At 47.6% G+C, this 23,091-nt stretch overlaps 7 protein-coding genes across 9 annotated transcripts; 3 read left to right on the top strand and 4 right to left on the bottom strand.

Moving 5' to 3' along the window:
- Positions 1–369: 369 nt before the first annotated feature.
- Positions 370–3,777, bottom strand: LOC108022664 (nuclear pore complex protein Nup75). Its single transcript, XM_017091732.3, has 7 exons — positions 3,630–3,777; positions 2,708–2,880; positions 1,488–2,650; positions 1,080–1,425; positions 829–1,019; positions 625–772; positions 370–570 (listed from the first exon to the last, which is right to left on the bottom strand). Exons 2-7 carry the CDS (start codon positions 2,732–2,734, stop codon positions 439–441), a joined length of 2,007 nt encoding a protein of 668 aa, XP_016947221.1. The 5' UTR covers positions 2,735–2,880; positions 3,630–3,777; the 3' UTR covers positions 370–438.
- Positions 3,241–6,228, top strand: LOC108022663 (uncharacterized). Its single transcript, XM_050887186.1, has 2 exons — positions 3,241–5,153; positions 5,229–6,228. Exons 1-2 carry the CDS (start codon positions 3,326–3,328, stop codon positions 5,945–5,947), a joined length of 2,547 nt encoding a protein of 848 aa, XP_050743143.1. The 5' UTR covers positions 3,241–3,325; the 3' UTR covers positions 5,948–6,228.
- A 620-nt stretch (positions 6,229–6,848) lies between these two features.
- On the bottom strand, positions 6,849–7,600 carry LOC108022372 (uncharacterized). The gene is made up of 2 exons (XM_017091253.3): positions 7,347–7,600; positions 6,849–7,229 (listed from the first exon to the last, which is right to left on the bottom strand). The coding sequence occupies exons 1-2, from the start codon at positions 7,535–7,537 to the stop codon at positions 6,974–6,976; spliced, it is 447 nt and encodes a 148-aa protein (XP_016946742.1). The 5' UTR covers positions 7,538–7,600; the 3' UTR covers positions 6,849–6,973.
- Positions 7,601–9,705: 2,105 nt separating this feature from the next.
- LOC108022427 (uncharacterized) lies at positions 9,706–10,485 on the top strand. Its single transcript, XM_017091313.3, has one exon. The coding sequence runs from the start codon at positions 9,738–9,740 to the stop codon at positions 10,317–10,319; it is 582 nt and encodes a 193-aa protein (XP_016946802.1). The 5' UTR covers positions 9,706–9,737; the 3' UTR covers positions 10,320–10,485.
- Positions 10,486–10,705: 220 nt separating this feature from the next.
- On the bottom strand, positions 10,706–14,958 carry LOC108022099 (uncharacterized). The gene is made up of 3 exons (XM_017090942.3): positions 14,827–14,958; positions 12,299–14,389; positions 10,706–11,824 (listed from the first exon to the last, which is right to left on the bottom strand). Exons 1-3 carry the CDS (start codon positions 14,860–14,862, stop codon positions 10,793–10,795), a joined length of 3,159 nt encoding a protein of 1,052 aa, XP_016946431.1. The 5' UTR covers positions 14,863–14,958; the 3' UTR covers positions 10,706–10,792.
- Positions 14,959–15,311: 353 nt separating this feature from the next.
- On the bottom strand, positions 15,312–19,080 carry LOC108022747 (transferrin). Its single transcript, XM_017091840.3, has 4 exons — positions 18,796–19,080; positions 17,206–17,573; positions 16,850–17,152; positions 15,312–16,786 (listed from the first exon to the last, which is right to left on the bottom strand). Exons 1-4 carry the CDS (start codon positions 18,887–18,889, stop codon positions 15,404–15,406), a joined length of 2,148 nt encoding a protein of 715 aa, XP_016947329.1. The 5' UTR covers positions 18,890–19,080; the 3' UTR covers positions 15,312–15,403.
- LOC108022748 (major facilitator superfamily domain-containing protein 6) lies at positions 18,764–22,630 on the top strand. 3 transcript variants are annotated; one of them, XM_017091841.2, is made up of 4 exons: positions 18,764–18,875; positions 20,227–20,484; positions 20,924–21,069; positions 21,135–22,630. In XM_017091841.2, exons 2-4 carry the CDS (start codon positions 20,424–20,426, stop codon positions 22,530–22,532), a joined length of 1,605 nt encoding a protein of 534 aa, XP_016947330.1. In that variant the 5' UTR covers positions 18,764–18,875; positions 20,227–20,423; the 3' UTR covers positions 22,533–22,630. The 3 variants fall into 3 exon arrangements, with proteins under 3 accessions (XP_016947330.1, XP_016947331.1, XP_050743224.1); XM_017091842.3 differs by lacking the exon at positions 18,764–18,875 and adding an exon at positions 19,344–19,496; XM_050887267.1 differs by lacking the exon at positions 18,764–18,875 and adding an exon at positions 19,509–19,527.
- Positions 22,631–23,091: the final 461 nt, after the last annotated feature.

The following is a 23,091-nucleotide window of genomic DNA, read 5'->3' as shown; positions in this document are numbered from 1 at the left end:
TGCAGCTAAAGTACTTCGTAGTGATTGATTTAAATCTCGTTTTAAGTTTGGCCTAAGCAGTTTTGGTTTTGCCGGCCCAGTCGATAACACAGAGAGCAGGGTATCCTATAGGTTTACCCCGCCGTATCCACAATAGTGTTGTTTTGCCAGGCCTCTATTCGTTGGGATCCAGCCGGCTGGTGCTGGGCCTTATCCTTATTTTACAAATGCGTACTGTGAACATCCCTCCAGCCATCCCCGAACAGCTTGGATTCCTTTTAGTCAAAGGGCAGCAGCCAGTCAAGTAGTGTTGTTGGTACAATAAATAGCAAAGAGGCACAAGATATAAACAAAATGCGTACGAATAACAAGTTAGCAATGCAAACAATCTATAACAAATTACGATGTATTGGAAAAGCGAAAAATACAAAATAAATTACACTAAAAATGCATTCAAAATCACGCCACCGGCATTGTGTTCTCAATGATCAGGGCCCTGGCCAAATTGCGGGCGCAGGCCAGGCGCATGAGGTTCAGGATCTCGTCGACGTTCTCCACCCGGTAGTCCTTGAACACGGTCTCTGTGTGGTGCTGTGGATTCAAGGATAATTAACCATATTGCAACAGCGAAAGGCGTATACATACATTGCCATATTTGGACACATCCCGTTCGATGATGGGAACCAGCTCCGTTTCAATATGATGCAGAATGGCCACCGTTTCCTTGGCAAAGATTTTGGGATCCTTGGACTCCAGCAGGGGCATAGCATCGATGAGCAGCGAGGGCCAAAAACTAATGGAAGAATGGTTTGTTGTAGCAGTTTTAAAATTATAAACTCGTTCGCTTACTAATCTGGTGTGATTCTGGATTCCAGGAGATTCACCAGAAGCTCGGAGGCAGACAGAAAATCGCGGGTGCGATAGAATTCGTAGAATTCATAGTACTTCGAGAGAAAGACCAAACGCGGTGAGATGAACATGCGGCCTCCCACATTGGCTATGGTGTCCGGGCAGAGCATGTTTCCGGTCCTCGAGTAATGCTACGAAAAGAAATTCACACTAGTATATAGTAGAATAATTAGATAGAGTTTGTAACACACCTTCAGAATGAAGTCTGCCACCGCCGTCACCAGCAGAACATCCTTGGAGCGAATGGCCCACTCCAAAGCATTGCCATAACGCTCATTATCGTAGGACTGCTTCGAAAGCACCTTGCAGATCTCCTGCTCCACGCTCGTGAGTCCTCGCTGCCTGGCCAGGTTCATCAACTTGGTGGCCTGCCGCTCGCTGCGCAAAGAGATGCGGGGCAGGAGCAGCTCTATAGCAGCCTGGCCCTCCTGTTTGCAGCAGTCCAGGTAGTCGATGCCCAACTGCCATAGGTTGTGGGATGTCATCAGATAGCTGCCATACTCATAGATCATCGAGTGGCGCAAGGCGGGAAGATCTCTGTGGGTACAACGACAAAATTATCTCTCAAATAAATACATATCTTAACCAATTCTACCCACATGTTGTTCTGATCAAAGTAGCTCTTTAGCTGACCGCAATGATGGATTAGATCAATCAAGTGCGTGGAGAACCAATGGGTATCGTTCAGTTTCTGGGCCTCGTATATGAAGAGCTTTATGTCGTGGTCCATGAGCTGCGCAACCATGCGGTTCATGCTGCAGAGCTCCCTTTCCGGGCGAAGCAGATGCCAGCGGTTCAGCCAGTTGGCAGCTGCTATCCTCAACTCGAAGGGTTTGCAGGTGGGCTTGGTGAAGAGCAGATAGCCTGGGAGGTATTCATAGCAATCCTGGGCTTCCTTGATGCCAGCATCCCATTGCTCGCTGTTGCCCACGACCAGCTGCAGAACCTGTTCCAGCTCTGGCTCGGTGGCAAACACGCCGCTCTGGATCTTGCGCTCCGTGTCCACGTGCCAGTACTCCCACTGCGAGTGAAACTTTTGCAGAGCATAGCCCTCTTGGTAGACGGGCATGGACTTCAAGATCAGCTCGGCCGCCTTGAAGGCGGGCTGTCCGGTCTTTCGATTCTGGGAGAGTATGGCACGGGTGACATCTATTTCGCCCAGCATGATGAGCGACTTGAGGATGCTCCAGTAGTCATCCGATTCGCTGGCCTCCTCGGCCATTAGCAACAGATCGGTGGCTCGGTCCTCGGTTTGCGGGGAATGGAAGCGCGCCCAGTCGAGCAGTTGGGGCACCACCAGCTGGTTGTTCTGGATGTAAAGAATCTCGAAGAGATGCCATAGGCACTCGGCCGCATAAAACACGACGATGGCATCTGTGAAGCGGCGCAGGCGGGGCTCATCCGTCTGCACATCCGGTGATTTCTTGGCCTGCTCCAGCTTCTCGAGGCAGGAGCGCACAATGCTGCGGTATGCCCGCGATATATTCACATACTCGGCGCGGGTGGCCCGTGGTCCCAACTGCTGAAGGGTTGCGAAGGTGGCGTTGGCCTCGGCCAGCACACTGCGCAGCACGGGCTCATCGAAGAGCGTGGTCTCCTGCGCCAGGTAGATGAGCACCGGATCCTGGCCAGCCGTCTCGGTGGGGGCGTCCCGCGATTTGTGCGTCACATGCCGGTAGGCGCTGAGGGCGATTCGCGACCCCGGCAAAAAGACGCCGGTGAGCGTGTTGCCACAACGCGTGGCCAGGGCATCGCCTAGTTCCTGGAAGAACGCATTGGGGGATAAGCCATCTAGGAAATGTTTTCAGTGGGCACTTACAAAGGCGGGCACGGTGGTGTCGTTCATCTTGGCTTGGAGTTTTCTGAATTTACAAACAACGTTCTTCAATCGCAGAAAATTATCGGGCCTAGCAGTGTTGGCAGCGCGCGCTTCTTGACAGTGCTCGAAAATGCTTTTCTTGTAATGAGTTGTTCACACTTTTCAATATATAACTAAATTTTAAAAATATTATTGGTTAAATTAGTAAAGGCACCAAAAGTTTAATAGATTGCATATGAGACAGATTTTAAAATTATTAAACATTCATTAAAAGAAATATTTTTCTTATCATGAAATGTAAACTTGAGTTTTCAAAAAGCGCTTACTTATTGTCAATTTTGTCTGTAAAATACAGCATCTACAAATATAAAGTACTTAACTCAACTTATCAAAATGCAAACATTTAGGTGTTCAACAGGTGCTCTTATTAAATTAATGAGTATCTATATTCGATATATATTTTTCTTTTTATCGCTACAACGTTAATCGAAGCTTTAATCAGCAAACTATCTGGCAACTCTGTCAGTAAAATGCGCGTTTTTCTTGTTCTATATTTTCCGCCACGAAGCTCTTTAAACTAAAATTTCTTTTTATATCGCACTTAAATAATAGTAAAGAATGAATCTGGAGGACATATCGGTGGTGATGAAGCTATGCGACGACAACGTGCAGAAGCTTCAAGGGAATCTCCAATCCTACCAGCGAGATGTGCGACGCATTAAGAACATGATGACGAAAAGATGGGAGCAGATGGATCGACTGGACAAAAGCCTTATTGCCCAGCACGACCAGTTGGTGGGCAGTCTGACCGAAGTCAATGCCTATATCATCAAGCTGAACCTGCACATAGAGCTCAACCGACCGTCGGGGCAATTTGGAGAGGAGGAAAGGTCGGAGGACTCCTTAGATGAACCATACTCACCTAACAACTCTTCAATGGCAGTCAAAGGAGTTAGTTCTGATGAACTGGATGAACTGCCGCCGGAGAAGGCCTCCGCCGAGAAGAGCATGGAACCAGTACTGCCACCATCAACCAGTCCCAAACCGGTATCTACAAAAAACAATCGATCTCTTCTTGCTCCAAAAAACTCCACCCAGACGATCAGCAATGATATCTGTAAGGGAAATTCCAAGGAAGTAACCCATTTTCAAACTAACGAAAATCCAGTGATCATTAAGTCATTGGCGGAAGAGCCTAAGGTTACTAATTCAACAAGCATGAAAGACTCTCAACAAAGATCCATAAGTTTAACACCATTAGAAATAGAAGACACCCCAGAGGTCATTAAGTCTTTCCAGGAAGAGCTAAAGGTTGCTAACAGCGATGATATCTCCAAACAAGATTCCAAAAACACAACTCCTTTGCAAATTGAAGAGACCCCCAAGATCATTGAGTCTTACCCATTTAAAGCGAGTCCAGAAATCATTAAGTCTATCCAGAGAGAAAAAAAGGTTTCTACTTCTTCGTGCAATGATATCTGCCAACAAAAGTTTAAAAAAACAACTTCTTTGCAAATTAAAGAGAGTCCAGAAATCACTAACTCAGTCCAGGGAGAGACAAAGCTTGCTACTCTCACCATCAATGATATCTCGAATCAAAATTCCACGAACGTAACTCCCCTTCAAGCTGAAGGGAAACCGTCCGATCAGATTTCTGTCTCCCCACCGGCAACCACTGCGAAGCTGTCAAAAGCTCCTAGGAGCCAAAACCTCTTGGCTCCCAAAGGTGGCACCCAGACCTCCAGCACGGGGATCTACAATCAAATTTTGAAGAACATGGCTGCCTTCCCCGCCAGAACCTTGGTTACCGCCGCATTGGTGCACGTGAACCTAGCGGATGACTGCATCTATGTGGCCAAATGGGATGAGAGTACACAGAGAATTCAGAAGGTGCTCCAAGGACAGGTGGTTCTGCAAGAATTGGCTCAGCTGCCCGACTACGGAGACATCTTTGCGGTGCTCGACAGTAGCGACGACATTATTACCCGCATGACCATCAACAGCAGTTGCGCTGGAGGAGGCTACTATGGTTATCTGATAGACTATGGCGAGCACATTCACCTGAACGGCAACGAAACCATATACGAATTGCCCGATGACATAAGACGGCTGCCGGCGGAAGCCATAAGGGGTCGATTAATCAATTACGATATTGCGGAATTGAAAACCTTTCTCTACAAGAATCTAAAGCTGCGTGTGCTAGAAAACAATGGCATTGAACTGGTGCTGGAAGTGATTGAGGATAACCTCAGCAAAGTAATAGCTTCGAATGAAAATAAGACCTACAATGAACGTCGTGCTGCAGTAAGCGAGGCAGACATGGCCATGCTGAATGATATCGAAGAGAGCACCAGTGATCCTCTGAAGGCAGTACTGGGCTTTAGACCCACGGACGAGCAACGCATTTGCCGGCACTACGATCCACAGCTAAATGGGTGCTTCAAGGGTAAGTTAAGTAGATGATAAGGATTTAATATTTTTCGAATGCTGTTGTAGAACCGTTTTTTTGTTTTATTTTAAGGCAACAACTGTCGATTGGTCCATGAACCCTTCGCTCCCTATGGCGCCACCAAGGATGTGGAGGTAGCTGGTCCTCTTCCGGAAACCGTCTTCGATACACCAGTGCCCTACGAAATTGGAAGCATTGTCCGCATCTTGATCACCTTTGTCAATGGACCCACCGAGGTCTATGCCCAGTTTTTGGACGGATCTGCTCCCCTGGTGTGGGAGGAGAATGATGTGCCCGAGAACAAGCGACATTTCAAGCAGAAGCCGCGCATTCTGGACATTGTACTGGCCCTCTACAGCGACGGCTGCTTCTATCGCGCTCAGATAATCGATGAGCTGGATAAGGAGTACAAGATATTCTATGTGGACTATGGCAACACTGAGTTTGTTCCACTGAGCTCCTTGGCTCCCTGCGGCGTTGAGGAGAGCTTGAAGCCCCATCGGTGCATCAGTTGTCAAATGGAGGGAGTTGTCAGGGCAGCATTTCTCACACACGAGCAGACTTTTGAATGCGTGGAGTACCTCAAAAGCAAAGTGCTGAACAGGGAGATGGATGTAAAGCTGGTGAATCGCCTGCCGGATGGTTTTATGATTCGCTTCCTGGACGATTGGAAGGAAGTACCGCGACACCTCATAAATCGCAGGTACGTCGACCCAGTGTTTGGGAAAAAGCGTGGATCCGAAGGTGAGCAGGGTGAGAATCAACCTCTGGCAGGCGACGATTTACAATGATCACTAAATTCTTTAAGAGTAGTTTATAAATTTAATAATTTTATGTTTAATCATACTTAAGTTTATTTTATTGTCTTTTCAAAAACATCAAACTAAGCGCCATTTCTGAAGAAATGTTTCCTTTTTTTCATTTCTGACACGGATCAATTTTACTTTTTTCCACTAACTTTACAATGTTAATATTTTTTTCGATGGACTCGTTTACTGTTTTTGGATCAGTATTAAACCTTCAGTTATACCAAATAAACTGGCTATGTTCCAACACGTTATCCACATGTCAAGGCGCTTGATTAATGTTCTTTCTTGGGGCTGGTCCAATTATGAACGCGGAACAGCCATCGGCAAATGACAAACACAAAACTGGCTCGGAACTAAAACAATAATAATAATTGCCTTTAATGTGCAAAAGCAAAAAATCAAAGGACAGCACGCCGTTGTGGTGGTCCTGGGAAGGACGGATCTGCCGGCGGGGTGCTAATAGATTATGCCGCAACGATTAGAGAGGCAATAAATAACACCTGGCCGGGATCCCATGCGTGTCTGCACTCGTCGGCGCACATGAGGACAACACTGGCGACAGGTCCTCCTAGTGTCCTCCATTGTCCTCCGTTGTCCTCCTGGTGTTGACAATTTAAACGGTTTGGCCAAAAGGGTAATGGGCCTTGGCCAGGGGTCATTTTGGGCACAGTTCGCCGGGGATCATGACCAATTGTCATAGTAAAATCAGTTTTGGAAGCCTTTTTCCCTATAGAACACCTGCAACATTCCTCATGCGAGTGGGCCAACCCCCGAGGATAATTAGCCTGGTTAAGTGTCAAAAGGATGGCCGACCCCGCGACATGTGTTCCCAACATAATGATGATGATGAACACCGAGGGAACTACGGAAACTACCCCGAAACTTGGATTTGCAGGAATTTTACTAGACGATTACAATTTCGATGGAGTGTTTGGTGTGTGTATGGACTGTTCCGTGGGCAACTAAACTCAATAAACGAAATGGTTAACGTAACGAAGAGAACGAACTTCAGTAGTTGGATCCACGCTGGGTGCAGGGTCCGCTGGAGATGGATCCGGGCTCCAAGCTGGGGCAGTTGACCTTCTGCAATTCGGCAATGCGCTGCCAAGTCATGTTGAAGTGACGCACGGAGCGGGCATTGGAGAGCTTGGCAATGGGTCCCAGGGTGCGGTATCCATTGGTAATGTAGCGTATGAAGCCCTTGGCCGTGAGGTCTAGCAGAGCGGTCTTGATCTGCGACTCCAGATCCCCGCAGGCAAAGGGTCTGAGCAGATTTCGGTTAGTAAAGTTATAAGATGGTATAAAGTAAATTAGTAAAAGTACATTTAAATCACTAAAATATGTCAGTATGAAGACCTAGTTTTAGTTAAGGCTTACTTACTCCTTCTCCAGCATCTCCAGGATGTGCTCCTCCTGTATACCATTGCTGTACTTGGGATGGTCCTGGAAGATGCGCACCATGTCCAGGATGTACAGGGGCAAGTTGATGTGGTAGCTGTTGTAGGGGAGCCGCAAGGTGGTGGGCTCGCAGTCCCGGATGGTGCCCTCCTCACACATTCCTTTGCTTTTCATAGGATTTTATATGAGATCTTTACTCTATGGAGTTTTTGAGTGAACAATATTATAGGCTAACAAAGGGGAAATCTATGCTTTGAAGTTCCAGCCAGGGCCCACTCGGTCATGCTCCAGGACATTGGTGCTAATGTCATCCAATTAAAGGTGTCATTAACGGTTTGTCCATCGCGGGTCCCCGAGGTTTGCTCTTCAATTACTGGGCAAACAAACATCGAAAGAATTACATGTTCGGCCAGCTGTATTACCTGGTAATTTGTCTAAAATATAAATAGCCTTTGCCCAAAGTGCTCCTCCCAGTGCATTAGCGAAGGTCCCCGGGGTGGTTCCAAAATTTGGGATTTGGTGGTATGGTAATGCAACTAATAAATACAAGCAATGCCAGGACTCATTCGTACTTCGTTTTTTGGATCTACAACATACCCTGCTCAACCCTTTGAATGATACTGGAGGCTTCCTTCGCTTTCATACACGTCACTCCGGCACGCAATCCCTTGTTCCCGGCCTCAGCTCTCTGTTAGACCCAACACCATAAACGACATGCCAGTCAAAGGGTTAACTACGGCCCAACTTTTGCCAACAGATAATAAATTAGCGCATACATTATGAAACGTTATGAGGATGCGACTTCCGGTTACGGGGAGCGGGAAGACCCGTGGCCCAAACTGCCAATTTGGCCCGGCAAACAGGTGACACTTTCTCAACCCGAATCGGAACGGGTTAAGGAAGAGACACGGAATACATTAGGTATTGATGGTTATAGGGGGGTCTTGGAGTTGTCAGGAGCACATTCGGAGCACACAAGCCACTACTTTTCCGATTTTTGAAGAGTCATGCTTGATCAAATTGAAGTTGGATAAACTTTTTGATGTCTTGATGTGGTATATTGGCCAAATCGGAACTCCCTGACTTTGCAGTTTTCAAAGTGCAGCTAATGGAGTCATAATAATATGTTTCCTGGTTACCAAACTTATTGGCACTCTGGTTTTAAGTAATGTATATCTTAATATAGGAATTATTATTATTTCTTAATAACATTATTAAAAATATAAAAAAATATTAATTATAAGAACAATATGAGCTTATCTAAGAAGATCTTGAATTATTTCTCTTTTTGATTGTAGAAAATACTAGATACAAGATAATACATTTCATGGTATTATTGAAAAAGCATTAAAAAGTACCTATTTATGGTGACTTTACTAAAGCTATGTTAAAAAATAAAGAATAGATATAATAATATATGTTCATAAAAGCGATATAAGCAATTAGCAGTTAAAAATTAAAAAATACCAAATTGTGTAAATTAAAAAATATGTAAACCAAACTTATCATATGTAATATGTATATAACATATGCTGTTTCCAGAACCTATGTAATATTTTAGATCAACTTTTGTAGTGGAGTATTATACAATAATGTGATGGAATTTTTTGAACACTTGATGGTGATATGTATACTTATACTTATACTCATCTGTATATATATAGAATGGTATGAAAGAGTATAAAGAATTATCATCAAAACAAGGACTATACCCCTTTTGTATCCCTGCACGATCCTCTTAATTAATGTCAATTTATAAATTACTAATTCAAGTACCCCGATTTGAAATGGTTTATTTCCAGTGAGTGCAATAACTTGGGGGTTCCGGCCCGCCTCTTTCAGACTATTACCGCTGCTTATCGAGGAGCTTGCGTCTACAAAATGCCGGTCGATAGTCGCAGGTCCACTCCCATTGGTCAGTGGCCGGGAAATCCCTCCGTTTTCCGCCCCACCGCATAACAGTTGGCCAACTCCGAGGACCAGGCACTTGCTACACCCCCTGAAAAAGGTGCTGCGGGGGGCACCGGGTCTGGGGTTTGTAATCTGGCTAACCAGTTATATGAAGTCCTTGTAACCGGGCAGCACAATAAATGCCATGCTGGCCCGGCCAAGTGTCATGTATTTGACGAATAATTACCGTCAACATTGCGTGATTGGTTGAATCAGCCGGCGAAGGAGGGTTGCGGCTGGCTTAGAATTAGCCCCAAAAGGGGGGAGGATGTGGGTTGGGGGTTTGTGTGACAAGAACCTATAATTACCGCGGCAGGCAGGTGGTCGCCAGGACTTGGGCCATAACGCAGCGCAGGACTCAGACACAGCCAGGCCGTTGGCGCGAACGGAAGTTCAGTTCAGTTCAGCGGAGCATTGATAAAGGATGCACTCGCCCGCCCAGTCGCCCATTCTGGATGTCACCGAGACCGTATCGCTGCACTCCGAACTGGACGCCGACCTGGAGAGCAAGAATAAGAATCCGCCGTACGCTTTTCCCATGCCCCAGGATCTCCGGCTGCCCGGGCTTGGCTTTCCCGGCATGGTCGCTTCGAAGAGATCCTCCGAATCTCTGCCTGCCTTCGAGTACATTGCTCCGCCTAGTCACGCCCTTCAGGCCCTGGAATTTCCGCTCATGGAGCTCAACCGCGTGGGCGTCATGGGAGCAGGAATGTTTCCGGGCTTCATGCACCGGCGGGTTCGCGGCGAGAAGCGACCCATTCCGGAGGCCCAGAAGGATGCCAAGTACTTCGAGCGGCGCAAGCGGAACAACGAGGCGGCGAAGAAGTCCAGGGATGCGCGCAAGATCCGGGAGGACAGGATAGCCTTCCGGGCGGCTCTGCTGGAGCAGGAGAACTCCATCCTGAGGGCCCAGGTCCTGGCGCTCAGGGACGAGCTGCAGACGGTGCGACAGCTCCTGGGAGCCACGACCGCCGGCGGCATGTTGTCCATGGCCAGGCAGGTTTAGCTTGGTAGGAATAACCACCAAGAATGAGGTGGAGAAGTGTACATATCATATCATAGTGAAGTGAGCAAAATAGAGCATGTGGCTCTACGAATTTTTGTTAATAAATGTTTAAAATAATCTACTTAGATTTTCCTTAAATATATGCAAATGAATTTATTAAAAGTGATCCAAGCAACTTGTACTCTTGGTAAAATTACAGGTATTTATTTAACCATTTAATTGTTTAAAATATATATGCTCAGGATTAAAAAAAAAATAATGCCCCTAAACAAAACAAGTTCAAATTCGATACCATCCTCTTATCCAAACTTTAGTTTTGTAAACTAGCACTAAATTATTTGAATTAAGAAATACATCGAATTGTTTTTTAATATTTCCTTCGATTATATTCAAATCTGGTAGGGCTAGGTCGACTTTATTTGCTTTAAAAAAGGTTTCAACAAACGCATACAAATTAGAAAATATTTAACAAGCTAGTAGTCAAGGGTGTGCGCTTGCACCTGCCCAGTGGCGTCCAGGATGAGCAGGACCTGCTCCTGTCCAGAACTGCGAGCTGCTGCGATATCCGTGACTTTGGAGCGGCTTTCCGTGGGCTGCTCACTGGGTACCTCCCTGTCGCGGTAGAAATCGTAGGTGCGCACAGTTCCATTGGTCAATGCAGAGACTCGCCAGCCGTCGCTGGACAGGATCAGGGCCTGGACGAGGTGCTGACGCAGGCCGCTGCCACTGAGGAGCAGCTGCTGGTCAAAGACTCTCATTTCGTAGGAACGCCTGGGTCGCTCAATCTGCTCCAGCGCCGTGTTGGGTCGGGGGTCGTAGGTGGGATTGGAATTGGTATGGGGATCCACCTGCTGGTCGAAGGATCTGCGCTCGTTTAGTATGATGTTCTGGATGGCGCAGGACTTGCCCGTCTCGGGATCGGGCTCATCGCTGGCCGGCGGGAGTCCTGTTTTGGGTCTGTGGGGAGTCTTCTGTCGCTGCCTTTGCCGCTGATTGCAGTTGAGAATCATCACGGAGCCATTGGACAGGCCCACGGCCACATAGCTCTCGTTGGAGAGCACACACAGGGAGGTGGGGAACAGGAAACGACTCTCGTTCACAGCGATCCTGGAGAAGCGTTCCGTCTTCAAGCTCCTGGTGCAGCACAGCACAAAGTTGCGGTTGGTGCACACGTAGATGAGCTCACTTCCCGTGTCGATGCTGGTGAAGCGCATCCCCTGCAGTCCCTGATCCTGCAGAGCGGTGCTCAGCGTTTGGGTCTCGTTCAGCTCCCTCAGCAGGTCGTCGCTGTAGATGTTGCCCTGGAACAGGGACTTGGTCTTCTCGTAGGCACTTTGCTTGCTCTTCAGCAGGCGTCGCTCCAGATAGCTCCTGAGATCGCAGGTGGCACTCTGCAGCAGCTTCACCCGAGCCCACGGCGAGCTGAACTCGTTGCTGTTGCTGGAGGAGGCTCCCTCCACCAGGGTCCACATGGTCAGCAGCCCAGAGTCATTGAGGGAGGCGTACTGTTAGGGGTTGAGTTATGGTTAATTTTTTTATTCTATTAATATGTTTAGCTTAAAAAAATTCAGTATAGGTAACTTTACTTAAAATAAAAACAAGTTTTGTAGTATTTTTTTAAAAACTAAAAAAATATCCTTATTTTTAAAGCTTTTTATATTGTATAGACCTAAAATCTTTTATCCAAGATACAATTTTAAAAACAATCCAAAAATATAATATAATTTTATGATTTAGATTCGGATTATACTTGAATCCATTTCTTAAAAAATTATTTTTCCTGCATCTTTCACTGGTTAACAATTTTTTTTTTTTAAACAAATTTTTTAAGCATATTTGCTTAGTAAATATTACAAAATTTGTATTTAATCTTGTGTTTTAACCTATAAGCACTTAAAAACAAATTTATTTTGAATAAAATTTTAAGTTGGTAATAAAAATAAAATTCTGAATCCTATGATTAAATACTGATGACCCACCTGGACTTCCTTATAGGCCGTCTGCAATCCACCAGCTATTACTCCGCCCTTAAACGGCGATCTAAAGCTGCGCACATCCACCACAGCTCCCAGATCCATGGCGGTCACCTCCTGCTGCTGCTCCAGCATGGGAACCACTGACTGCGTGGCTGCAAAGTGCGTCAGGTGGCCATCCAACTTGGAGCAGTAGCTGTGCGTCTCCCGCAGATCCCACATAGCTACACTGCCATCCCTCAGTCCGGCCACCACGATGTCCTGGGCTTCGCCAGAGATTACCACGCGGCTGACCTCCGCCCAGGTGGAGAGCAGACGCAACGGCTGGCCGGGATTGGCCAGTGACCAGACCATGAGCAGGCTGGCAAAGTCCTCTTTGTACACGTTGCTCTCGGGGGGACATTCGTGGACGGTGACCACCAGTCGTCCGTCGCCACAGCTTCCAAAGATTCGACGCACGGGGAGGGCGTTGAGCAGACCCGTCTGGAGTGGTATATTCCGTGGACCATTGCTTTGGTTTGGGTGTTTGTTGCCCTCCAGGACTCTACCCATAAGTCGGGCTGCCTTGTGCAGAAACGTATTCAGACGCTCCAGATCCGTTGTTTTGGCTAATCTCTTTTGCTGCACCTGCTGCGAGCGAGTCTGCTCCAGGCGACGCAGTTGCTCCAAGCGCGAAAGGCTCGCTTCATAGGCATCTAAAGACTGGTTACCCAACGGTTCATCCACCTCCGCATCGCCACTGCAGCTGAGCACCAGTTGACCACCATAGTGTGGTGGATGCTGGGTCCAGCTGCTCCGACTGTGCACCTCCAGCGTCTGGCACTCGCCGTCCATTTGCGGCGACTGGGTCTGCGTAGCCAGCTGGCAGGCATTCAGCTTGCCATAGCTCTGCATGAATCCCTCGTAGCTGAGGGGCTTCATCTCGAACAAGTGGTAGTTGAGTTGGTCGAAGCGCAGCTTGGCCATCAGCTCCTCGCCGCGACGACTGATCACCGGATGGGACACGAAGCCGGAGTAGCCACCGTAGTACACATTGGCCTCCCCACTTCGCGGCTTCTCCGCGCCATTCGTGCTGATGCCGGAGTCCAGTTGCTCCGAGTTGGCCATCGAGTTGGTATCGAAGCTATCGTAATGGTTCAGCGTGGACTGACTGCTCAGGGGATTCCTGCGCATGTGCATGTCATAGTGGCCGGAGTCCAGTTTTCGCTCCTGATCCTTATCCCTTTGGATCACGGTGATGGGATTCTGGGTGGGCTCCGAGTCCTCCTCCGGCTCCTCTTCCTCCACTTCTGCCTCGGAGGCGGAGGGTTCTTCTGCTGCTTCTGATTCCTCTTCACCTGGCGTGCTGGCATCCGTCTCGAAATCGGATTCGTAAGACTCAAAGTCATCGGAGTAGTCATCTGATTCCGGATCTGGCTTCTTCGCTTCCTCGAACTTGACCTCAAAGGCCACGGGCTGTTTTAGGAGTGGCGGTTCCACTTCGCTCCTCTGCTTGGCGGATTCGCGCTTAAGAACCACCACTTCCTCGGGATCCAAGGTGCGGGTAAAGGTTCTGGCTCTTGCTGGGGCAGCAGGGGCATCTTCTTTTGAAGAAGGTGTAGCAGGAGCATCTTTTTTGGTAGGAAATGTGTGCTCCTTTTTCGCCTGAGCAACAGGGGAATATCCTTTTGAAGGGGGAGTGGGTGATTCTTTGTCCTGTTTGGCCAGTCCTCTGCGCTTTTGCGGTGGCGAAGCTACTGTAACACTGTGGTACGTGTCCAGAACTGCATTGGGTTTGGATTTGGCCACGGCCTGTGTTTTGGACTTCGACTGCAAGGGTGGGTTTGTGGTTGCTTGTCGGGTGGAGGTGGTGCTGGCACGCAATGCACCTGCACCCGGCGACGGAGTGGTCCTCTTGCTCAGGGGTTCCCTCTCCTTGCTTTTACCCGTTCTCAGTGGCTTTTTGCTGGTCGTTGTTGTGGTTTTCTTGGCAATTTTTTCACCTTCCAAGCTGTCTGGCTGCCTGGCCAGTGACCTTCGTTCCCTTGGCTCCCTTGTGGTCGCCGGGACACTTGTTGCCGGTGATTTGCTGACCTTCCTGGGCACTTCCGCTCTGACCTACAATTTGAACGGATTTTCGAAATCTTAACGTTTTTTCTGTGTTTTACAGCACTGTGTGTTGCCACTTAACAGCACTGGCCTTGTCCAAACATTATTTTTTTACGTGTAGTGTAGCGATCGGTTCGTTTATTAGTTTTAATTGAATGCTATTACATATTTAGTGCATGATTACCATGCTCAAGTGTGTGCTTATTGGCAATAATGCTTTTGCTGGCTTAAGTCTGAACTCTAAAGGTGGTGGAGTAGCTGCGGACCAGGTGTAAATGATAAAATACAGCCTTTGTTTGGCTTTTGTGGGCGGTGAAGAGTGCAAAGAAGCCTGCGGAAAAGTGAAATCGCTTGCAGGTTGCTAATCAATCGAAAGGTGTACTATACGTATGTGCGTTTTGTTAATGGTTTTTTGCTGCTTTCGAGTGCCTTTTTCACGGGCTTACGTTCTTGCTGCTCGTTCGCGTCGCATTTTTGGACATTTTATTAGCAACTAATATTGTTTAAACTGCCTAATTCTAATGCCAAGTGATGGGAGTTAATGTCGGAATGCCTTGTAAATTTAATCAATCGTAATGCGGCTCAGTTGTGACATTTTTTCCTGTTTCCTGGGCAACCAAATCCTTGTACATAGCAACAACAAATGGGCCAGCAATAACACAATCAGCTGATGGGCCAGTGTTGCAAAGCGCTGCCATGTTGAAAAGCAACTGGTAGGTATTCAGTAAAATAATTAAAATTGCTTAGAATTTTGTTTATTCTTTAAGGTTTTTTATAAAATTAAATACTCTTTTTATAAAAATACAAAACATATCACTCCATATAAAACCATTTTAAAAAGTAACCCCTAACGATTACCATAGCCTATCGATTGTGCTATCGATAATTCCCCACCAAAAGCAACCGCCTTTTCAAAATTCAAACATTTAAATTGGTGATACAGCTTGTTTTGAAGCTTTGTTATACTTAACTTAAGTTTAGCGTAATATCACAATAAATAAGATTAGACTTGAGCGCGAGAGACTAGGCAAAGTGACGATACACTGCAAAAAAGAAGCCCAAAAGCAAAATCCAGAGACTAAGACTTGATTTCGCCGCTCCTCCACTCTCGTCAAAGTTCTTGTAGTACTGGGTATTGGCGTAGCGATAGTAGATGTGCTCCATCACCCGCTTGGCATTGTCGCGGTGCAGGTCCTGCAGGCCCAGCAGTCCATCGGTGGTGTCCTGGAACAGCACATTGTTCTGCTTGTCGAAGATGCCGAAGAGCGTAAACGGACGCGTCTCACTCTTGTACTTCCGGCCAAACAACTGATCCATGTCCCTCAGGGAGTTGTAGATCTCATTGCGTCGAGTCAGCGTGGAGTTGTGGGTCATCAGGTGGCCACGAGTGGTCCAATGGAGGTAGCAGTACTTGAAGTTGGAGTGCTTCTCTATGCCTCCATAGGGGCACAGCACACGGAAGTCCTTGTGGCTGCCACGGGCCAACCAGTCCGAGGTGAGATTACCGGACACGTACTTGCCGTACACATCGGAGCTGAGGAAGGCCACCTGGGCGCCCTCGGAAAGGCAACGCAGGGCACCTTCATCGCCCTGGTAGTGCAGCGGGCACTCCCGGCCCTTCTGGGGATCCCACAAGCAGGAGTCGCGGTGGAAGAAGGAGTGAAGCGAGTGCACCTTGCCCGTGGCATTCACAATCGTCTCCTGGACGGACAAATGGGCAGCGCCCTCGAACGAGGGCAAACAGGCACGGGCTCCCCGCAGATCCTTGAAGCTCTCGAACTTGGAATCCTTGTGCACCACGGCAATGGTCACATACCGATCATGCATGTCGGCAGCGAACTCGTACAGCAGTGGCACCAGGTCATAGTCCCGCTGGGCCTTCACCCGCATGTCCTGATCCACCAGCATTACATCCGATGCCTTGAACTTGACATCATCCAGGCACTGTTGCATATCCATGGTCCTCACGCACTGGACATTCGGTTGGACACCATAGACCTGTGAGGCCTCCTGCAGCCAGGAGCACTTCACATGCTGAATGATGGACGTGGTGCAGAAGACAATGGAGCGCGGTGGATTGCATTCCGGGAAGCTGTAGGCCGACTGGAAGGCGGTGGCCTGGTCCAGATAGTCATCGATGGCTATCACATTGTCCAGTGGAACGGTGAAGACGTGATAGGTCTCCAGCAGACTGAGCAGAGCACTCTGCCAGCTGTCCGGCTCGTCGTGGGTGAGGCCAGTGACCAGGCGCTGCACCTGGGCGGCGTGGCTGCGGCGGGCAGCCACCACGGGCCAGGGCTTGGCCACCCAGACACATGGTCGGCTGGCGTTCATGGGCTGCAGGTGGCCATCCGGGCAGAGGTAGCTGTACTCCGAGGGGTTCGCCTGGGCAGGAATGCCAGAGAACTAATAAAAATAACACTTTGATTATTAACTTTGCACACTTAGGGATATATCCGGCCAACTCACCCCGAAATGACTGCGCACATCATCCAGACGAGCCCAGGCCACGTTGCCGCCACCACTGGTCAGGCAGTAGAGAGCTCCACGTCGCCCCCAGTGCTTGTCGTTCTGGTCACAGCTGCCGGGGTCATAGCACATCTCGCACAGCGAGGGATAGCGCCTCTTGAGGATGCGATCCTGGTTGGGGTCGAGCACCCAGGGGCCTGCCTTGCAGCTGGGACCGAAGAACTTGGCCGAGGAGGCAATCCGATCCTCCGTGACGGTCATCTCGGGGTCACAGGTCTTGGAAACCATGGCTGCCTCAAAGTACTGCGAAGAGTTCGATTAATATTGAGCTCGATACCCTAGAGGGGACTACCTACATTGGCCAGGACCTCCGTCCAGTGATTGCCCAGCCCATAGCCAGGATGGCACAGCTTGGCCCCGCGAAGATCGTGGACTGTGTGGATGTTGGCCTGGTTGTCCACCACCGCCACAATTTCGTACTCGAAGTTGGACTCGTGGGAGCGCAGCTCGCTGGCCACCAGGATCTCCACGCTGGCCCAGCGGGCGGCCACCAGGTCCTCCGAGGTGAGCACTCCGAAGTGGGCAGTGCCCTTGTGGATGCGCCTCACGCAGTCCAGCCGGTCCACGCCGATGACGCACTCGATGTTGCTCTTGGCCTTCAGCAGCGGGCAGAACTTGGGGGTTTTCCGATAAATGCCACGAGATTCCACCACACAGACCCGCACTGAAAGAGGAGGAGCGAGTAAACACATTTAGTTTCGGACATCTGTATATCTGAAATACTTATTTATAATCCGCTAAAAACCTGTTGCCCCTAGCGGCATTAATTATGATTATCTTTGTTTTTTTATTGATTTCTTTGAGTGCCTCTCCCGCATGCAGTTTTGGGTAGAGATGATATCTGGAGGGTATTTCACTCTTATTTTTAAGATTAAAAATTCCCCTCAGGTGCGTCAGGTGACCGGGGGAAACCTGTGCTGCATTCGCAGAATTGGCATAAGGCTGGGAACGCGACTTCTGCCGGGTGGACTTTTTGGGCAGTGGATCACGAGCTCCAAGGTCGGGACTGGTTTTTGATCGGCTTTTTACTGTCTCTAGCGGGTTTTGATTACACCCAGTCGCGGGCCCCAAGGTCGCCTGCTCTCTCACAGTGCATTTCGAATTTAAGATCCATGATAGGTGGTTTTTTACGCGGCGATACGGCTAATTGCGGGTCTGACTTTGCAGAAATCTCAGCAAAAAGTGGGTTTTTACTTGATGGATGCTATTAAATTGACTAACATTGTTGCTGGGGAAGATTCTACGAATATGCTAAGTATTAATAAAGTTATAAAAGAAAACAAAAGTTTACTTGGAAGTTAAGTTCAACCAAGACTGATCTATTACAACGAGTAAATAGTTAGTCAAGTTAGTTTAAGGATGTACCTAAAGTGACTCACTTACAATTTAGTTCAAAAAGATATTATGAATTGGAAATTTGAAAAAATTTAAGGGACAATGAGTAACGGCGTGATTAAAATGAAGTGAGAAGTTGCATTATGTTCTCAGAAAACAATAATATAAATAATGTAATATAAAATATTATATTAATATAAATTATAGTGGTTTTTCAAAATATGTTAAGACATATTACAGTATTTGTTCTAACCATACTAAAAAATTGATTTCTAATTAACTTGACTTCTTAGCAAACAAATTAATAAACAAAAGTTGAAACAATGATTGAATAATTTAGGTAACAGCAGTAACAGCATTGTAAATATAAAGATCTTTCCCATACAATAACACATTTCTTGGTAATATAACCTAGTCAAGCATTCAAAAATATCTCGATTAAGTTCAACACACAGACACTAAAACAGCTCAATTAATTATACCAATTTGCTTTGTTTATTTTTGTACTTCCAGACGCCCCAGATCCGCCCCCTCGGCTTTAATCAACTTACGTTTGCCATCGTCCAGCGGTTCCAGAGCTACGCACATCGAGGGTGATAAGAGCGAGGCGAACAGCCCCACCAAAACCGATGTAAGCCACTGCATTTCTGATTGCGTCAACCGAAGCTCGTTAGTTGTCACTCGAGACCGGCGACAAGTCGGGATTAGGTGGTTAGCTGAGAACGCGTTGAGAACCGTTGCCACTATGTGGATATGGAGGTTCGACTCGAAGTGTAGGCTAATCTCAGCTTTGAGGCCCGAACCGCCCGCAGTGGAAGATCGACGGCGACTGAAGCCAGCCCTCCCAGATGCCAGCGAGTAAAACTCGAGCCGAGCGATCCGAGCGATCCGTAAGCTCAGGCTGCAGAACGAGATCGCCGGCGGAACAGCGGAATAACAATGAGCTACGCACAGCTGGTGACTCAAGCTGGGGTTTTTTGGATAGCTCTCTGATCGATTAGCACCTCCGAAGAGGGCGGGGCGGAGCATCTCGGGGGGATTACCTGGAGGGCAAGCCCAGTCCCCACCCGGTCTGTAGTTCATCAATGCCTGGTTTTGTGTGCACAGCACCATGTTTGGTTGACCGAATCCTTATCGGCCGACGCGACTTATCAGCTGCCATACAAACTGCAGGCCTTTCAGCATTTTCTTCAGTCTCTGACCGCAGCTCTCGGCGTCCGTGTACAACCTGATCTCAGACAAGGCGTCACTAGTGGGTGGACTACAATCGCGTGAACCTAATTGTTCGGCAGATAATTAAAATTCATACCTACAACTATATAATTCAACGTTCGGCTGTGCACAGCATTGTATTCAAATGCTTTGAATCGAAACCCTTGATCAATTCTGTGAAGTCAAACGTTGCTATGGCTTCCCTTTTTTCACCTTATAACCATTGTTCTCTTTGGGTTCCCTCACGCAGCTTGGATTTTTTGCAGTAACTCCCCTAATTTCTCTAGGGATTTCCGAATATCTAAACGGTATTTGATTAATGATCGGTTTTAGTGTTTGCTAGCCATTATTTCGGGGCTTGCAAAGTATTATTTTTCTGTGTCAAGTTTACGAGTTAATCGTAAACCGGTTTTTATCCACAAAGTACATACACTTTATACCAAGCCATATTCAATTTACACAACACGCTCTAACTAATTGAGTCGGGGCGCTCACAAGAGGGGATCTTCAACATGCCTCAAAGGCATATTTATTACGGCAGGCCCTAAAGTCTCTATTGCACCTGCGAACCTAATTTGTCCAAGCATCGTAATGGTATTAGGCGCGATAAGATTTGTGAGGCCGAAAGTCTTATGCTTCTGCTATCATCCTGGCACTTTTATGCAGCCGATTACAACTTTCTATACAGTCTGGCCCAGCGTCTTATCACCACTAGATTAGATATCGCTTAGCAGTCTCTGATTTACATCCATATCGCTGGCTATTTACAGACTCGTTCCACCAGACGACAGATCTCTTCCAGCGTCGAACGGCGAAAGACGACGGGCGAAGTGCAAAACTATGATCTTATCTGGGTAGGAGCACCTTTTCACCCGGAATAAGCTGAGGACCGCTCGGAGACTCCTGAACTGTGATATACTTCGTCGTTTTCCAACTCAACGATTAGCCATACTCTAAGGACTGGACAATGGTGCGACTCAACAGGCGCCTGCTGCCCATCAAGGCACATTTCTTCTTCTTTATGGCGGGTAAGATCTGTACCATGCTAAATTAGCACCGATTTCACAATAATTGGGTGATTATAATCAATTCTCGGTACTACTTCATATCAGAAATACTCTTATCGGTGACATTATCGAATATATGAGGAGAAAACCTGATGAAATGTTAAGGCCTTATGACACTAAGCTTTATTTTTAATTAACTGTCTAGACTTATTTGGTAAAGTCAGGGCAACTAAAATAGTATTTGATGTATATCTTTTTAAACAGTTCTTTAGGTTTCCATGACTTTTCAACATAAATTGGATTAGTTGGTCAAAAACAAGTGTCGTAGGACCCTTTGAAAGGCTTTGTGAAAGGTTCCCCTAGATACAAACTTGGTTTTATATATTTCTTTATGTAATACTATAATGATTTACCTTTCTATCATAAGTTACTTTAATCGTTTTCCTCTTAACTTTTAAAGCCATGGGACCCATACTGCCCCAACTGCCGGTGATTGGCAAGCAAATCGGGGTTCCCCCGGATGTAATGGGCTACATAATGGCCATTTTGCCCATACTTTATGTCCTGGCCAAACCCCTGGTGGGTTTTCTGGCTGATTATTTTGCGGTGAGCTTAATATTAATCCTTATGCACATACCTAGCAAAAACTAATACTCACATTTACTTCACAGAGCCTGCGCAAGTTCATCTTTGTCTCTCTAATCCTGATCATGACCCTGGCCTTTGCTGGATTTTACTTCCTGCCGGACAACTCACATTTGATCCCCTTGGAGGAGGGCAGTGCCCAATGGAATGTGACGGTGCTGGAGAGTCCCCGCGACTGCATTGCGAATATATACTCATCTGATGCATTCTGCCAAACCACGCACCAGGCGAAATGCGTTCAGGAGAAGGAGGAACTCTCCGTTCTGATTGTGGCCCACGAGGCGGGGCTCAATCTCAGCCAGAACCTGCTCCATGGCAACGAGTCGCATCACATTTGCCTCACTCAACCGGCGACCAGTGAATGGACCAATGCATCCTGTGAAGTGCGTCCTGTGGACAGCTGTATTTACGGAGCTGGCAAGTTCTGGCTTTTCGTGTGCCTGCTCTGCATTGGAATCGTCGGCTTCAATGTGACCAACTCCATATCCGATGCCTGTTGCTTTGACCTGCTGGGCGACGAGGAGCAGGGCAAGTACGGAGCCCAACGGGTGTGGGGAACCATTGGCTTTGGAGCCACCGCCCTGCTCGCCGGCATCGTGGTCAACTGGTGGACCTCGGACGCCGTTAAAAGTATGACACCCGCCTTAATCATCATGTGCGTGTTCAGTTTGCTGGATCTGTTCAGTGTGTCCAAGCTGAAGCTGCCCAAGCTGGGAGGATCCGAGTCCATTTGGAGCGATGTCTGGCAACTGGTTCGCCAGCCACCCATCGTGGTCTTCCTGTTCTTCGCCACCATGGCTGGCATTATTGACTCGTTCATCATATACTTCATGTTCTGGCACTTGGAGCAGGTGGCCGAGGCCACTGGCTACATGCACCAGATCAAGCTGATCGAGGGTCTCGTGGTGGCCGCCGAGTGTCTGGCGGGTGAGGTGCCCTTCTTCTTCTACAGCGGCAAAATCATCAAGAAGCTGGGCTATGTCCACTGCATGAGCATGTGCTTCTTCTTCTACGCCGTGCGGCTGTCGCTGATCGCCTGGATACCCAATCCCTGGTATCTGGTGGGCGTGGAGCTCTTCTTCCAGGGCATCACCTATGCCCTGTGCTACACCTGCATTGTGGCCTACGCCTCGGCGGTGGCGCCTCCAGGTACGTCGGCCACTGTCCAGGGATTGATGGCTGGAATGGATGATGGTCTGGGCTTCTCCATTGGATCCCTCATTGGTGGACTGATGTTCAAGAGCCTGGGAGGACGAGAAAGTTTCAAGTACTTTGCCATCGCCGCCATTTGCACCTGCGTGGCACACATTGTGGTGCGTCCCACGTCGAGGAAGCGGCAGTTCCTGCCCAAGCAAGGCTACCAGCAGCCCACGGAACAAGAGATTAAACAGCCCCCAGCTCAGGAACTTCAGGAGATTCGTTAGTTGTAAGGATAGTCTATATGTAGTAGTGTTTTGCATATTTTGTTGCATATTTTTGTACGTCTTTTTACGACAATAAAACGAGTTGTCCGAAAGTTGAACGACTTGGCTCTCGCTTGATTGCCCCTTTGTTGGCGCACACGCGATCTCAAGTGCGCCAGCCCCTCCAGCTGTCAATATGGTTATATAATACCTGAGCACCGTACAAAAGAACCCATTGAAAGTGAAACTGGGGCCAGGCAGATGCCTCGCTTAAATGGCGAGCCATTCCCACTCCATATATTAACGAAACTGGCCCGATCGGCCTGTTCCATGATCGACAATCGAAAGCCCGTTGCGGGTTTGACACTGATCAGCAAAACAGAGATTTCAGGTGGCTATTTTTAAGACTCCTACTCTCAGTTAAACCAAATGCACAGGAAAATTTACTTTTGCTGTCACAGAACAATACAGCATTGTTTCAATACTTCTTATTATATGTGACTTTTTTTAATATTTGATTTTTAATTATGATTAATAATGATTATGACTACTTACTTTCTTATTGTTAATTCATTGTATA

The sequence above is a fragment of the Drosophila biarmipes genome, chromosome 2R (genome assembly GCF_025231255.1).
Source record: "Drosophila biarmipes strain raj3 chromosome 2R, RU_DBia_V1.1, whole genome shotgun sequence".
Taxonomy (NCBI): domain Eukaryota; kingdom Metazoa; phylum Arthropoda; class Insecta; order Diptera; family Drosophilidae; genus Drosophila; species Drosophila biarmipes.
Note: the sequence above shows the minus strand (reverse complement) of the source record. Positions and strands in the feature narration are given on the sequence as shown.